The sequence below is a fragment of the Symphalangus syndactylus genome, chromosome 18, assembly GCF_028878055.3.
Source record: "Symphalangus syndactylus isolate Jambi chromosome 18, NHGRI_mSymSyn1-v2.1_pri, whole genome shotgun sequence".
NCBI lineage: Eukaryota > Metazoa > Chordata > Mammalia > Primates > Hylobatidae > Symphalangus > Symphalangus syndactylus.
Window position 1 is genome coordinate 102,314,579 of NC_072440.2, and position 16,606 is coordinate 102,331,184.

General features: G+C 44.5%; 1 protein-coding gene across 1 annotated transcript in view; it reads right to left on the reverse strand.

Moving 5' to 3' along the window:
* Positions 1–1,473: 1,473 nt before the first annotated feature.
* Positions 1,474–16,606, reverse strand: part of GRHL1 (grainyhead like transcription factor 1) — a 51,640-nt gene continuing 36,507 nt past the window's right edge. The window contains exons 10-16 of the mRNA XM_055254341.2: positions 12,766–12,817; positions 11,365–11,504; positions 10,268–10,305; positions 7,598–7,689; positions 7,167–7,252; positions 5,011–5,075; positions 1,474–3,145 (exon numbers count right to left, since the gene is read on the reverse strand). Of these exons, the coding sequence (XP_055110316.1) occupies positions 3,031–3,145; positions 5,011–5,075; positions 7,167–7,252; positions 7,598–7,689; positions 10,268–10,305; positions 11,365–11,504; positions 12,766–12,817 (588 nt within the window). The 3' untranslated portion in view covers positions 1,474–3,030. The remainder of the gene's footprint in view (positions 3,146–5,010; positions 5,076–7,166; positions 7,253–7,597; positions 7,690–10,267; positions 10,306–11,364; positions 11,505–12,765; positions 12,818–16,606) is intronic.

Sequence of the window (16,606 nt, forward strand, 5' to 3'; positions counted from 1 at the left end):
CCATCAATATCCCATGGGGCTCATAAAACGAGTCTTTCTTCTTGGAAACATGACCAAGATTGGGCAAACGTCTCCAACATGACTTTCAGCAACGGAAAACTAAGAGTCAAAGGGGTTTTTTACCCGAATGCCCACAGTTGCTCTCGACATCACGTAACCTCAGCAGGCCTAACTCTGCAGGACCTTCAGCTATCGTGTAATTTGAGGTCAGTGGCCGGAGGACAGATCCCGTCTACATTATGAGTGAAGCAGAGAGCTACTGCAGGGTTCTGAGCAGAGTCCTAATTTATATTTTAGAAGAATCATCATGGCTCTTAGATTAGGAATAAAACGAAGGGGCCCAGGGATGGAAATGATGAGTCCAGTTGGGTTACTGCAAAGATCCAGGCCAGAAATCCAGGCACAGTGGCACACACCTGAGTCCCAGACAATTCCACCTACTGGTCCTGCTCTGTGGCCTACTGGTCCAAGTCCATCCCCGACTGATTTCTGGGCTTGTAATGTCTAAAAACACTCCTTGCTGATGTTTTGCAAGTGACTGTGTTACTTGAAGGCAGTTCCCATGATAAACTAGTTACTTTATCATTACAGAATCATTCACTGAGCATCGGCTATGTAACCAGCATTGGGTTGGGTGCCAGAGATCCAAAGCTGACTAAGACACCAAAACCTAATCTCCAGGAAACGAGAGACTGCGAAGAGGGCCAGCAGGTGTCTGTCAGCACTTGGAGCCGTGAGAGCAGTGAGTGGGTGCTGGGCTGAGGAAGCAGAGGTAATGGCCCTGGGGAGGCCCGGGAAGAGATGAGTTTTGAGGCAAAGGTAAGTCCCAGGAAGCCAGGGGGTGAAGGAAACCCACGGTGTGAGGAAGGGCTCCCACGGAGAGGATGCGCCGGCCGGGTCCCCAGGCTTCCTGTGTGGAGCTGGACTCTGGAACCACTGAGTGAACGGGAACCCAGGCTGCAGGAGAGTCTCGACTTTCGCCCGAGGGTTACTGTGAAAAGTGCAGATGTCCCAGGAGCCCTAACAGGGAATTTACTTCATTAATCTGATCATGTATCCATTAAAAATATATCCTAGCGTCTATCATATTTAGGCCCTGGATTACCCTGGAATATGTTCAGGACGCCTGTTTTAGAGATTCTGATGATTTAAATATTGGTAAATTTTTTAACTAAATGTTTTCTGTTAGGCTTTTAAACACTAAGCATACTAAGATTTTAGGTATGAAAGCATTTATCTTCAGCTTTAGTGGTTAAATTTTGGTAAGAATTGGAAAATCATTCAGGGATCCCTGACTTAACAATTACGTGGATCATTTCAGGCATCAGTAAGGAAAAGTTAACATGAAGAAAACAACCTAAGTGCACATATTAAGAAATAAGCAGAAAGTGCTAGCAATGAGATGCTTTTCAGCTCTCATGTTTTACTGAGCAATGCAAAGTCAAATTGAAAAACAGGAAATGACATATTACGAAATAGACATATAAAATTTAATCCCTTTGTTTTAAAATACATCTTCAATGATACAATTAAAAATAACACACAAGACAAAATCAATTTCATAAAAAATATAAAAGTTATATGACCCATATCCCATATCTTATCTTAGAAAACCAGCAATTTAGTTCCCATACTTCATTAGAATACTTTAACCCAAGACTGTAACTACCAGTCCATTTACACAAAAGACCTAGTCTAGTTCCCTGAACCTAAAGATACCCATGACTTTGTTATAAAATTACATATTTTAGTATTTTTATATACTTAAATGTGTACAAAATGTTCCCCTGCCACAGTAACGTATTCTTATGAATTCATGAATGTCTTCCAGAATTGTTAACATACCAGATAATCAAAGCACGAAGGCTCTGATGCATGATAAAATAATCATTTCTCAAAACAGGAAGATGAGAACTGCATTTCGAGTTGTATCACTTGGTACGCAATACTTGCAATCTGTGTGCTGTAATTACAGTGTTTCTTCACTCTAAGTGCATCTGACTGATACTAGCATAACAAAAGACATGATTGCAGTAGTGTTTTTCTTTTACTTCATTTGTTAAACAGTGCAGAAATCCAAGTAACAACATTCTCAACAGCAAACAGAATCTCTGTCATTTGAGAAGGTTTTGCTCTGCTACAGAATGACTGTGTTTGGAAAAACAGAGAAAAAGGTTTTTAGCGAGTTCCACTAAGCACAGTATTCTATCTGCTTGGTATACACGATCAAAAATAACTTAACCTTTGTCTAGGGAAAGTCTTTAAGGTAGCTCTTACTGCGTATCTTCACTATATGTACACAGACACCATATTTATATATTATATATTTATATAAGACATGTATGTACACATTTACAGACCTTCAAAAATATATTGCACTTATATACAATGCAGCTTTATCTTAACTGATTTCATACTGTAACCCATTAAAATTCTTCATGAGAAAGGCAGTTGATATGTCCGAGAAAGTCGCAAAGGAAGATTTCAGTAACATGCCCTGTTTAGTAAACATCTGCTGGAGAGTGAGAGGGTAGGGGAGAGCGGGCTCACCCCTGTACTCTTCAGGTGCGCTCCCGCTAACGTGAGGCAGTGGAGTTGTACTGAATTCAGGCAAGGGCACGACATCCTTAAAGCCAAGCCTTTTCTGACTTCTGCTAGCGAGCAGGCCCACGACATTGTAGGCACAAGGCAGATATCCCAATATTTTGATAAGTAACGTAGCAGACGTCCTAAAGCTTCCCAGAGACTCTGTTAACTCTTGGAATAAAGTTTTCACTTTAAATCCTGTATATATCAGGAAATTCAAACATAATGGTATATGGATTTCTCTTTCATCTGAAAATGCCAATGCAATAGATTAAATGCTACCACCAAGCCAGATGCAGCCCCGCCTCCAACCTGCAAGGAACCGCTTCCCTCGACATAGGCCTGTGCTGGCGACACGGCTGACTGCGGCTACCTGCACTTGCCAAACCATAAGATCCAGAAACGCCTGCACTGAACTCCTGGGGAGCTGCGGCCCGCAGGCCTTTAGATCTCAGTCAGGGTGAGCTTGTAAGACCCCCCGGCTTCTTCAATCTGCAGCTGGAAGGTGTCCTCATTGGAGTAATGCTTCACAATGTTGTCGTCCATGTTCACCAGGATCCTAGATCGGGAGGGACAAGAAAAACCAACTTCACCGCCACTTGGTTCTGGAGTCAGGTCTAGATTTAACTGTTAGCTCTCCCACTTACTAGTTGCGGCATGTGAGGCAAATTATTTAAATCTCCTTAAGCCTCAACTTCCTCCTTTATAAAATGGGGATAATAATAGTACCTATCTTATAGGATTGTTGAGAGAATTGAGTTAGGAGGAAATCAGGTGATATATTTATATCACAGCATTTGGAAAATGAAATATACTAGCTTATTTATGATTCTTATTTCCAGCATGTATTTAATAGTAGTCACTTGGTAAATGGTACTTGGCTCATACCTGTGATCCCAGCACTTTGGGACGCTAAAGCAGGAGAATCACTTGAGCCCAAAAGTTTGAGACCAGCCTGGATAATACAGCAAGATCCCATTTCTACAGAAATTTTTTTTTTTTTTTTTGAGACAGAGTCTCGCTCTGTCGCCCAGGCTGGAGTGCAGTGGCGCAATCTCGGCTCACTGCAAGCTCCGCCTCCTGGGTTCACGCCATTCTCCTGCCTCAGCCTCTCCGAGTAGCTGGGACTACAGGCGCCCACCACCACGCCCGGCTAATTTTTTGTATTTTTTAGTAGAGACGGGGTTTCACCGTGTTAGCCAAGACGGTCTCAATCTCCTGACCTCGTGATCCACCCGCCTCTGCCTCCCAAAGTGCTGGGATTACAAGCGTGAGCCACCGCGCCCGGCCTCTACAGAAAAATTTTAAAAACTAGCTGGACATGGTGGTACATGCCTGTAGTCCCTGCTACTTGGGAAGCTGAGGTGAGAGGACGGCCTGAGCCCAGGAGTTCAAGGGTACAGTGAGCTCTGATTGTACCACTGTACTCTAGCCTGGGTGATAGAGTGAAACCATCTCTAAACGAATAAAGCAAAAGCACATCAATAACATTAACTTACATGATGTGAAGTCACAGCCCCCTGACAAATTACACACTCCAGCAAGTGAGCCTTAAAGTTTAAATGAACTACTATTACCAAACAAAAATAAAGAATACAAAAAGAAAATAAAAATAAATTAACTACTATTAAGTCCAACTCTTTCCACTAGAACCATCTAGAAATTTCCCATTAGAATTTGTTTTAAAACTAAGCCAAAAAATTCGTATGCTAGCCACTGCTTATCCATGCCAAACATCACAGACAGGCAAAAAAAACACTAAAAATACTAATTTCTGGACAAAGCAGCAATGTGATATAACTTGGAAATAGGATCCTGGGCAGGAGGGTAGAGCAGGGCACGGGCTGTAGAGGCAGGGGATATCAACCACAGCCCCGAAGAGCCTCTTGAACTCTGAGCCTCAGCCACCTGTCTATAAACTATGAACAAGCCCTAAGACCAGCTCAGAAAGAAGACGTGAAGACCAAGTGCAGCACCGTGGGACGTGCCCAACCCAGTGCCTGGCTCCAACAGGCTCGACACATGGAGGTGCTGCCCTGGCCATCCTCAGTGGTGCTGGCCACACACCCTGGAGTGTGGAGCCATGGCACTGCTGCCAGGCATGAGGGCAAAGAAGGTGAGTTGGAGAAACAATACACAAAGATCTCCTCAAGGCAGATCAATTTTATCTAAGTAATTTCATATATAATTTAGAAAAGCCACATTCTAGCACCCAGGTTTCTTTGGCTGCTTCTGGACTGGGCACAATGCACACGCGTCACACTGGCACAGGGTGTGTGTCACTGGCACAGGGGGGTGTCACTAGTGTGCATGGTGTGTTACACTGGTGCTGGGGGGTGTCAACAGCACTGGGGGGTGCGTCACACTAGCACTGCGGGGGGCATCAGCACTTTCCGAGGTACACAGGAAACAGTGGCTGCTTACCCCTTTTTACACTTCTTGAATATTTTCCCAATCTTGTCATGGGGAACATCGTATTTGTCTGAGATCTAAAAGAGGAAAGAAAAATAATTACAAAACCCTGTATCAAGGCTTTAGAAACCGAACAACAAATATATATATATGCATAGTCACTCGACTTTTTGTTTTTCAAAAACGCAGACACAAAGACATGGAAAAGCCCCAGCTTGTGTGCTGGGGGCCTCCACCTCTCCTCAGCCCCGCTGCCCCTCACTGTAATGAGCATCTGGGGAGCTGTGGCTGTCTTCCTTTTGGGACACAGAGGCTATTTTTAGTATTTTTAAAGAGAATGGGTGAATTGCTCCAAGGACAAACAGGTGATTCACTCTAGATCAAACGTTACACTTGTCATCCAGACCATCCTCAGGTTGACATCACTAGCTTCACCTCAAGCCACAGAGCAAAGCTCAAGGTGGCACTGAGAAACGGAGCCTCAGGTGGCGAACCTGCAGATCCCACCAACCTTCCAAACACATGTGTTTCAGACCAGACCCCAGCTCCGAGTTCTCACCACACAAACCCTTTTTCTTTTCTGTACCAGTGGATGATAATACTTTGTGTTCTGACATATAAGACCTGTTATGAGTTCCTTGTGAGCCATGAAGAGTTATGCTGGCCCAGTAATTCTGCATCCTCTTCACTCTCCTCTTTCCCTGTAATCAGAATTTGCATTTTTTTTTTTTTTTTTTTTTTTTTTTTTTTGAGATGGGGTCTTGCTATGCCAGGCTGGAGTGCAGTGGCGGGATCTCAGCTCACTACAACCTCCACCTCCCTGGATCAAGTGATTCTCCTGCCTCAGCCTCCCAAGTAGCTGGGATTACAGGTGCCTGCCACCAAGCCTGGCTAATTTTTTGTATTTTTAGTAGAGGCAGGGTGTCTCCATGTTGGCTAGGCTGGTCTCGAACTCCTGACCTCAGGTGATCCTTCTGCCTCTGCCTCCCAAAGTGCTGGGATTACAGGTGTGAGCTACCACACCTGGCCAGTTTGCATGATTCTTAAGACATGATGAAGGGTCATCAAAAGGCAAGAAGAGAGAAACCCAGGGGACATCCCAGGAGGCAGGAAGCGACAGTGGGAACGGCGCTGCCTGTGCTGTGGGCAGGCAGGGATGCACTGAGTGACACCCGTGGACTTGAGGCACCTGGCTGAGAGACCGCACAGCAGCTTCCCAAACCCATGCCCCATCTCCGTGCTTTATTAATCTTCATTGCACTCATCAGTACCTGAAAAATGACCTCAACTTCTTTGCTTATTTTGGTGTCTGTGTCTTCCTAACTAGAAAATAAACTCCATTCAGCACTGTGTCACTGACACTCATAACTCCAGTGCCCGCCACAGCGCCTGGCATGAAGCAAGCCCTTTATCAAGATGTGTTAAATGAATTCAACACACTACAGTCATCAGAGGGAGCTGGGGTAGATGCTTTTGGCCCAATTATGGACACACTTTGAGCTTAAAGGTCTCTATGGTCTCTAGGAGACAGGCTGGTAAATATCTGCACTCAGTGCTGATGACATGCGTTTTTCCAGGGCACAGCTGGAACGGGAAATTAACACAGCAGCCTTCCATGTTTCCTCTCTTACTGATATCCCCACAGGGAGAAGGGGGTCAGTTTATTCCAGCCTCATGCTGAGATCCTTGTAAGACGGACTTACGGCCATCACTGGTTACACGTCTGCTTTCTCTGCAACAGGCTGTAGTGAGGTCTTGATACAAGTTCGGTAATTTCCTAGGATTGGGAGTTTTAAAGGTAGACTGAGGAGCCACTGTTTTTATGTATAAAGTTTTTAAGATTGTACTTGATTAAAAATCAATTTTGTTAGCTTCTAAGTGGTTTGCTAAATGGCAATCTCCCTTTAACCACATATATAAAAATTAAACTATTTCATAGGCCATCACAGATGCATTCACTTCAGTGGAACAGGTATGACTGAGTGACTATGTGAGTTAAGACCCCTGGGTGAGGATAAAATGTGGGACGCACGACGACTCGAGAAAGGTGTCAGGGACTCCAGAAGGTCTGACGAAGGATTTGGATCAACTGATAAAGTATTTCAATGAAATCCTGTGTACTTGTCCTTTCATTTTGTACAGGGGATTACAGAGTTGATCCTACTTACAGCTTCCATCAAGCCCTTCAAAGATGGGGTTTTGAGCATCAGGGCATCAAAGACTTCTTCTGACTCCTTTCGAACGTAGAGCAGCACTAATCAATCCCCAACCAGTAATAAGGAAGGGAAAAGAGAGAAAAAAAAGGATACAGTTCACATGAGCAAAAGAGGAAAACAGACCATGGTACCAGCTAAAATAAAAACCACATTCACATCAAGGATGACAAGCATCGGCCAATATCAATTCTGTCTTAAGGAACACAGGTTTCGGCTTCTCTGAACTTTGCTCTAAGTCCTAGCTCAAGCTAGATGTCAGTCTGATGGAAGAATTCCCAAGCAAGTGAAACTGGAAAAAATGTGCTTGAACCATTTATGCTTTTGATAGATTCTGAACTCACTTCTGATTTAAAACTCCCACTAAGAAATGGAAACCAACACACCTCTCTTTGGTTCTTCTATCCGGGCCAGCTTGGTAGAAGGAGGGACAGCAAAGTCATCTTCTGTGCCATACGGCCCCCTTTTCAAGACAGAGCTGCAGTGATCCAAAATATGCCGTTAGTGATTCAACTTAACCAGCTGCATCAACATAAGGTCTTTTAGAGCCTATCATGGAACTCGATTTAAAATGACTTTCATTCTTTATCTGGTCCAGCTTCCTTATTTGTGGATGAAAAATCAGGCTGAAGGAAGATCCTGACTCCAGGGCTCATGGATATTTACAGGCAGACACGGGACCACACTCAGGTTCCCTGCAGGTATCTGCACTCTCATTAGATAAAGCTGCCTTCTTGAAGATGAGGCGCTTTGGGTTTTTTTTGTGAGACAGGGTCTCATTCTGTTGCTCAGGCTGGAGTGCAGTGGTGCCATCATGGATCACGGCTCACTGCAGCCTCAACCACCCAGGCCCAAGCAATCCTTCCACCTCAGCCTCCCAAGTGGTGCACACCACCATGCCCAACTAATTTTTTTATTTTTGTAGAGATGGGTTCTCCCTATGTTGCCCAGGATGTTCTCAAATTCCTGGGCTCAAGCGATCTTCCTACCTTGGCCTCCCAAAGTGCTGGAATTATAGGCGTGAGCCACCACGCCTGGCTGTCGGGTGCTTCTTTTCAGGAAACACTCTATGGAGGAGGTAGGATCTGAGATAACCTTGTACAGGCAGTGACAAAGGAGATGATGTTTCAAAACACTGAGGAAGTGTGAGCAGGAAAACGCAGGGCTAGCCTGGCTCAAACAGAATGGCCCACAGGAAGCCATATCTAGAAATTTCGGGAAGCCAGCTCTACCGTGAATGTCCTGATCATTCAGCTCTAAGGAATTAAATTTTACATGGCAGAGAAGAGGGAATATTTGAAAGTTTTGTGAGACTGAGTGTGGTACCCAAAGTGTGTGGTCAAGACTGGAGGGGACCCGAGGACCTTCAAGCAGAAAAAACAGGGGAAGGAGGCTGGTATAATCCGAGCACAGGATTCCACGGGTTTAAAATATGGTGGTGTCCTGGAAGCCAAAAGGTGAGAACAGACGGAGAGTCTGAGGAAAGAAAAACTCAGATCGAACGCCTGGCTACCAGGGGCACCTGGCATGGAGGGTCCAGCAGGTGGTGTCACGGTGAGCAAGAGAAGAGGTAAATAACTGAAAGTGAAGGGAGGGAGTGCTGGATTTGGAGCAGAATGGCCACTTCAGGAGCAGGGGCTGAGCCTCCGAGACTCTGCCATCTCAGTTCCTAGCACACAGCAGCCGTCTAGTGAAAGTGCCTGCAAGACTCAAGGCTGAAACACTAAGAATCAAAGGGGCAGTGCAGGCCTCGCCTTCAAAGAGAGGCACAATGGGTAACGTGTGGGGCATGAATGTCCCCAGTATGATGGTTTAAGCCCTGGGAATGGATGGAGGATGAGGGAAGAGGGATGCTGAGGAATGAACTTCCCATAGTAATCTTGGCTCTCTCCATCAGGATGCACCTTTCTGAGGGTAGATAACAGAAAGAGGGAGGCTGAGGCGGGAGGACTGCCTGAGACCAGGATCTCTACAATAATAATAATAATAATTAGATGGGTATGGTGGCATGTGCCTGTAGTCCCACCTACTCGGGAGTCTGAGGCAGGAGGATGACTTGAGCCCAGAAGCTCAAGGCTGCAGTGAGCTGTGATTGCACCCCTGCACTCCTACATGGGCCTCAGAGTAAGACCCTGTCTCTAAAAGTAAAATGAAATAAAAACAAAAAGAATCTTTGCCTTGTTGAAAAAGTCCCAGAGCCATCAAGAAGGTTCTGATGGCCCAAAGAGGGGTAGTGTCAGCCCCCCTCCACTAGGCAGCGTGAGTAGGGGGCTGCCCGGCACAGGAAGGCAGAGCCCAATTCTGGGACAACCTGAGCATCAAAGTAAATGACTAATGAATCACAACTTATTGAATAAAACAGGAAACTATGAGTTCATACTGATAGCAATAAATGAATGAGTAAACTGAAAGTTTGATGGGGAATGAGATATTTACAAAGCTACAATGCACCTCCCCAGACAACACTTACTATAAAAGGAGCCACTTTGCAGTGGAGAAGCTGGCAGATACCAGCTTAATCAAGTGACCAAAGAACACCATTAGTAACAGATAAACTGACATCAAGCGCCATCTGCTAGGACACACAGAGAACCCAGCCTGGCCTCTATGACATCCCTGCCAGGCCTGGAATCTAACCATGAGAGAGGAGCAGACACATGCAAACTGAGAAGAGTCTACAAACCACCGGTTGTAATCTTCAAAAATGTTTGGTCAGAAACGTTAAGGAGTGGCTTAGTTCTAGACTGAAGAAGATTAACAAACATGGCAACCAACTACAATGTGTGATCCTGAACTGCATCCTTTTTTGCTATAAAGGACATTATTGGTGCTAATGTAGCAATGTTGATACTCTAATCTTGACTGTGACACAGGAGGATGTCCTTGTTGGTAGGAAATATATACCACGATATTCAGGAGTGATGGGCCATCAGGTTGGCAACTTATCCTCGATGGCTCAGGGAAAAATGAGTTCTTTGTACTGTACTTGCAGTTTTTCTGCGAGTTTGAGATGGTTTCCATTATTAAAACAAAACAAAACAAAACATAAATCTTACCCTTCACCTTCCAATTCTTCAGAGGCAATGGGAAGGACCTAAGACCAAAGGAATAGATTGCTTTTCAAATGTATGCTCAAAATGTTTGACCATAAATGAATTATTCCTAAAATGGAAATAATTTTGAATTTGACCAATCTAATATAAAATCCTTTAACCTTATTTTTCAATAACAGATTCTTACAGATGTCTTGAACTCCTCTAACTCAATGGTTGGGCCAAATCTGGTCTAAAGCTAGTTTATGTAAATAAAGTCTTTACTGAAACAAAGCCATGCTCATTCATTCACATGCTGCTTATGGCCATGTGTGCACTAGTGCGGCAGGGCTGAGCAGCACAGTGGAGACCATGGGGTCCCAAAAGCCGAAAACCTTTACTGCCTAGCCCTTCACAAAAACAGTGTGCTAACCCCTGCTCACCTCCAGCTTCCCATTAGAAACTAAACGTACTGGCCACGGCCCCAAGAACTCTGACAAATCTTTAGTCCTTATAAATCTGTCTACAAAGTGCATGAAAGACTGTCTTTTTGATATTTATTTGCACTCAGCATAAAACCATGCTTCATTCTACTGAAGTTCCTATCTCTTGTAAGCCTTTGCCACAAAAAAGGCCATGGCTGTTTTTTAAAATTTAGCTTTAGTTGCTAAGACATGGCCATTGGTAACTACACGTGGCAAGGACGCTCAGTAACTGCAACCGTGAGAAAAGCCTTCGGATGTTCTTATGTTATGAGAGCTGCTTAACCTAGGTATTCCCCCAAGTTAAATTTAAAAAGATCACAGGCTGAAACTCCAAATTATGCTACTATTCTAGAATCTTTTAAATGAGCTAGGATATGTAGGTATGAAAAATGAACAAATGAATGAATGAATACAAACAGAATAAAGCTGACAGGCTGCACTGCACCTTCAAATCAACGATGCTTACCATTTTTATTGCACAGGCATCATGTCACCCCAGCAGAATATTCCAAAGAGCTGACTAACTGGTCAAACCTCATTCAATTTTGGCTTCCATTTCCCATGAATAATGCCAAAGAATTTCCTTTTGCCATGCCTTCCTTCCTGGTAACCTCCCCTGGGATCCTGGTTACCTACATGAGTGCCCCGCTGCAAGTTGGCAAAGTGCACGTCAGGAATGAAGAGGACAGGCTGAGTATCGAGATCAATGAAGGGTTTGAAAACAGTGATATCCATTCGCTTGTGAGAGGGAAGCAGTGGCACTTTAACATCAGAAACTGAAAAAAAAAAAAAAATTAAAAAAGAGGAGGCCAAGGTCAAAGGATTACATACAGACTGGATGCAGGCCACAGAGCGCTCGCCTCTGCGTAAGATGCTCCAAGTGTAGCACTCTGTAAGATACAACAGGGCGCGCTGCCTGCCTAAGAATCCCAGTTTATGTAAAGGAATTTGTTGTGTGTATTTCCACTAAAATCAACTGAATGTCTTATCAAATCAAAAGGGAAAAGGTATCTTCAAACACACACAGACACATATCCACAGAAGATGTGCGACAGAGGCACAGCGTATTTAGTTTTCATTGGAAAGGCTACAATTTATAATTGTGTAGACATAATTTGGAAGAAATTTCATCTCAGCTGTCCTCATTAAATAATTTACATTCCAACACTCATGGACCCACTGACTTCAGAACATACCAAGAAACTTGACAATGAGGTGAAGTGTAAGCATGCCCATCCAATTTTAATTTAGTAAGTTAGAGGCTCCATCTTCCCCAATGATCTGGCCCTGAAGTACTCAGTAATGAGGTCTCCTAGTTAGTCAGCTGCTCTCTGAGGTGTCACTGGACTGGGAGTTTGCACTTTGATACCAGTAGGAGAATCCTGACTAAGGTGTTGCAGGGCAAATGTCTGCTGCGCCAGACAGACCATTTGAAAGAGCATGCCAGAAGCCCATGTACTACAGATGGAACCCTACAGGCACGGAGCAGCACTTTCTTCATTTTAGATACAAGATTTTGTGAATATGAATACTGGTCACAGTTAAAAAAAAAAAAAGAAAAAGCTTTCCTGGTGAAATGTCCAAACAGAAGCCCTATAGATTCTGCAAATATTAAAATACTATACTTTAGATACAAAATATGATTCTACTTGGAGTTAAGACATCTTGAATTCTCAAGACCATTATTATTACTTTAAAAAATCCAGACAAGTCCCAGTTCTAACAGTGATTCACGCAGAACGTGTTGTCATTTTTCAAGACTGGAAACAGGAGTCTGAACTAGAACTGAGAGCCAAAAACGCCGAGGTCGGGAAAACCCAGGGATCTATCCTGTAGCCCTCAGGAAAACCCCCCCGCTGAGCTGGCATCTGCTGCTGATCTAAGGAAGAGGCAGTGCCACACTGCAGAACAGGAAGAACACCCACTATCTTCTGCGTGCAAACTCCAGCCACCATTCTCAATGGAAAAGGTCTGAAGCTTGCTGGGACCATTTCTACTTACAGGCATTCAACTGGGAGCTGGGGTCAGGACACTTGCCTTTTCTTTTGCTTTGCTTTCGTTCTTCATCCCTGATTTTCCGCTCAGCTCCCTGTAGGTTAAGAGAAGACAAGATATGATTCTGTTTTCTGATCTTCTTTAAAATATTTAACTCTTATCCTGACCAATGGAGGAAGAAGCCTTTCTCCCTTCTCTGGACAGGAACTCCATTACTTACTATATTCATGAGGTTTATCATAGTAGTTTCTTCTAAAAAGATTAGTCTTAAAATTATTTTTAATTCTATGAAATCACAGGGAACAACATTTATTTGAAAAACAAATAAAGCAAAATTCCGGCCGGGAGCGGTAGCTCATGCCTGTAATCTCAGCACTTTGGGAGGCCGAGGTGGATGGATCATTTGAGGTCAGGAGTTTGAGACCAGCCTGGTCAACATGGTGAAACCCCGCCTCTACTAAAAATACAAAAATTAGCCAGGCGTGGACTCGGGCGCCTGTAGTCCCAGCTACTTGGGTGGCTGAGGCAGGAGAATTGCTTGCACTCCTGAGAGGTGGAGGTTGCAGTGAGCTGAGATCACACCACTGCACTCCAGCCTGGGTGACAAAGCGAAACGCTGTCTCAAAAAAAGCAAAATTTCTCCTTATAGTGGGTGTGGTTGTGTTAAATGAAAGCTGAGAAAATCTGTGAGTATACCACATGCCTGCAAAGACACAAGGGTATTTTCCCTTTGTCCAGTAGGAAAAGGAAATGAAAGAAAAAACCCAAGTTGGCCCTACTCTTGAGTATACTCTCCTATATGGCCAAGGTTATCATGAAAGCTGTGATTCAGTCCAAGGGCCTGGCATCAACCATGTGGCAGATCTGACCAAGCAGAATTCACAAAGTGAAGATGGAACTAGAAATCTGCATCATTACTTAAAAGAAAAAGTGGGCTGGGCGGGGTGGCTCACGCTTGTAATCCCAGCACTTTGGGAGGCCGAGGTGGGTGGATCACTTGAGGCCAGGAGTTCACGACCAGCCTGGCCAACATGGGAAACCCTGTCTCCACTAAAAATACAAAAAATTTAGCCAGGCGTGTTGATGCACGCCTGTAATCCCAGCTACTCGGGAGGCTGAGGCAGAAGAATCAGTTGAACCCGGGAGGCAGAGATTGCAGTGAGCCGGGATCGCACCACTGTACTCCAGTCTGGGTGACAGAGTGAGATTCCCTCAAAGAAAAAAGAGAAAAAGTATACTCAGAGTCCCAGAAAAAGACACTCATGTACTCTGTGTATCAACTGCGCAAAGACTGATAGTACCATGCAGCTGAACCCACAACAACAATGTTCAAAAGAACCATATTAGTAACAAACACAACCCAAAATCAGGCAATGAAGCATATTTAAAAACATTACGTTTAATCATTTTGCTTGACTTACTGGAATTAATTTCTGGATGGTACAGATTTCTTTACATAGTGCTCCAGTTAAGGATGAACTGGTAGCTTATTTTTCTGTTAAATCAATTTGCTGATAGCAAAAAGAGGCAACAAAAATCCCACTGATCTTAGCATTATTATATAATAAGGACCACATTTTAAAAACAGAATATAAAACCACCTTCTGCCTTTTCTAGAAGGTGGTAGCATAACAACATAGTAAATATAAAACCTGCTTATAAAAATTGCTATGTAACATTGACACAACAGTCCCTCCTTGACACAGAAAAACAGGTAAATATCCCCAATCTCCTAGCCATTACTGTATGAAGTTGGTCTGGGTCTCTCTGTCCCTTCTAACAAGTCTAACCATAACTTCATTCTGATGATAAACACCACCCTCCTTCAAAAGATGGAGGGTGCAGTCCTGTTACAAAATAGGACTGTCGCTCCTTATTTATCTGTGTATCTACGAAGAATAAGGCACTTCTGCTTCTACATAACATGGAGCAACACAGATCAGATTTACCCTCCACCCTGAAACGACAACAAAAACCAGATGAAATGCATGAAACAAGAATGAGAAGGCCCTGACCAGCAGGCAACTAAAGGACAGTGATCCCTGGGAGACAGGAACCCGTGGCAAGTCCTAAAACCATGCTGGCTGCTGCCTTCAGAGTTCCCAGGCCACGGCATGGGAATTCTCGTGTATTCTCAATCCAGGTGCCCAGGGTTGAGCAGAGCTGAAAGTCCACAGAGACCAAGGCAGCAGGACAAAGTACCAAAGAGGAAAGAGCTCCGAGATCTTCAGTGAGCCCCACTGCAGTACGTGGCCAGGTACCAACAGGTACGCAGGTACCAGGAAGCTGCCCAAGCCTGGGGGTCAGGGTTGGGAACTGACATCCGAAAAGATCAGAGAAACAGTGCCTGAAACTCACATAGAGCCAGAAACAGTACCTGTTCCCACCATATGGGGTGGACTGGAAATCCCTGTCATGAGGATTATTACAAGGAAATAATATGACTGGAAAAACTTGTAATGAGCAGGGCACTTGGTAGAATATTCCGAAAAATCCTGCCCAGGAGCGCAGAATGATTAGCCTGACGTTGAGCACAGCTCCAGACCCGCCTATCAAATCACAGACATAAGATCTTAACGAGCAAATGGTTTCCAAGCAACTTAACCAGATTTCAGGACAAAATCCAAGGAGATTCACAATAATACAAAAATGTCGAGCACCCAGGAAGGTGAAAATCACCAAAATGCCACACAAAGAGTAAACACCATCCAAAAAATCCGAAAAAGGCCTCAGGCTTATTCACTGTGCTCAGCCACTGCGCTTTGTGTACCTGATGCAAAAGCCAGGGTGACAGACCAGGCCTCTGACAGCAAACATACTTCCAGTTACCTAGCCCCTTCTAAAAATCTCAATAAAAGACAAGCTCCCCTAACAGGATGAAAAGAACTGCCCCCGTTCCCTGCCAAAAATAGGTTCAATATTTTTGAGAAGGAAAAACTCAAGATCTTGCTGTCTTAGTTCAATGGACCATCCACTCATCCACGGTTGCTCCCCGGTTCCGAGCCAGCACAAACCTTCCCCTCAAGACTCGATGCACCTTCCAGACTCTCCCTGCATCAAATCCAGCTCAGCCCCTGGCTCTGCACTGGGCAAAAGTAAGCCTCTCTTCTCCAGATAAAAAAGAGCCACACCAGGGAAAACAGGTCATGCAGAGATCCCTCTGGGCCCTGCACTTTCTCTTCTTGCCTCCCTGTGGCTGTAGAGAAGAATCTGCACTTCTCCTTCCCCATGCTTACTGAAGGGCCTTTGCGGAAGAGGGCTGTGAAGGCACAGCCCTTTGTGATTCAGCTACACGGACAGAGACAGCTAAAGAAGAGCTCCCGTGCAGGGGTGACTGCCTACACTTCCAGCAGCTGGGCTCAGAGGGTCCTGTGTGCACCTCCTTTACTTATCAGACATGCCCAACAAAACGTACTTATCAACACTTCTAATCTTTCAGTTAAAACGTAATTTAAAAAATCTCTATATAATGTGTCTTTGCAAGACCAAAACAATACTTAAAAGCTATTTTAGGCCAGGCATGGTGGCTCACACCTGTAATCCCAGCACTTTGGGAAGCCAAGGTGGGCGGATCGCATGAGGCCAAGAATTCAAGACCAGCCTGGCCAACCTGGCGAAACCCTGTCTCTATACAAAAATTAGCCAGGCATGGTGGGTGTGCATCTGTAATCCCAGCTACTGGAGAGGCTGAGGCACAAGAATCGTTTGAACCTGGGAGGCAGAGGCTGCAGTGAGCCGAGACTGTGCCACTGCACTCCAGCATGGGTGACAGCGCCAGACTCTGTCTCAAAAAAAAAAAAAAAAAAAGCTGTTTTACATTTTGGGAAGCCAAGAAGGGAGGATCACTTGAGGCCAGGAGTTCAAGGCCAGCCTGGGCAACATG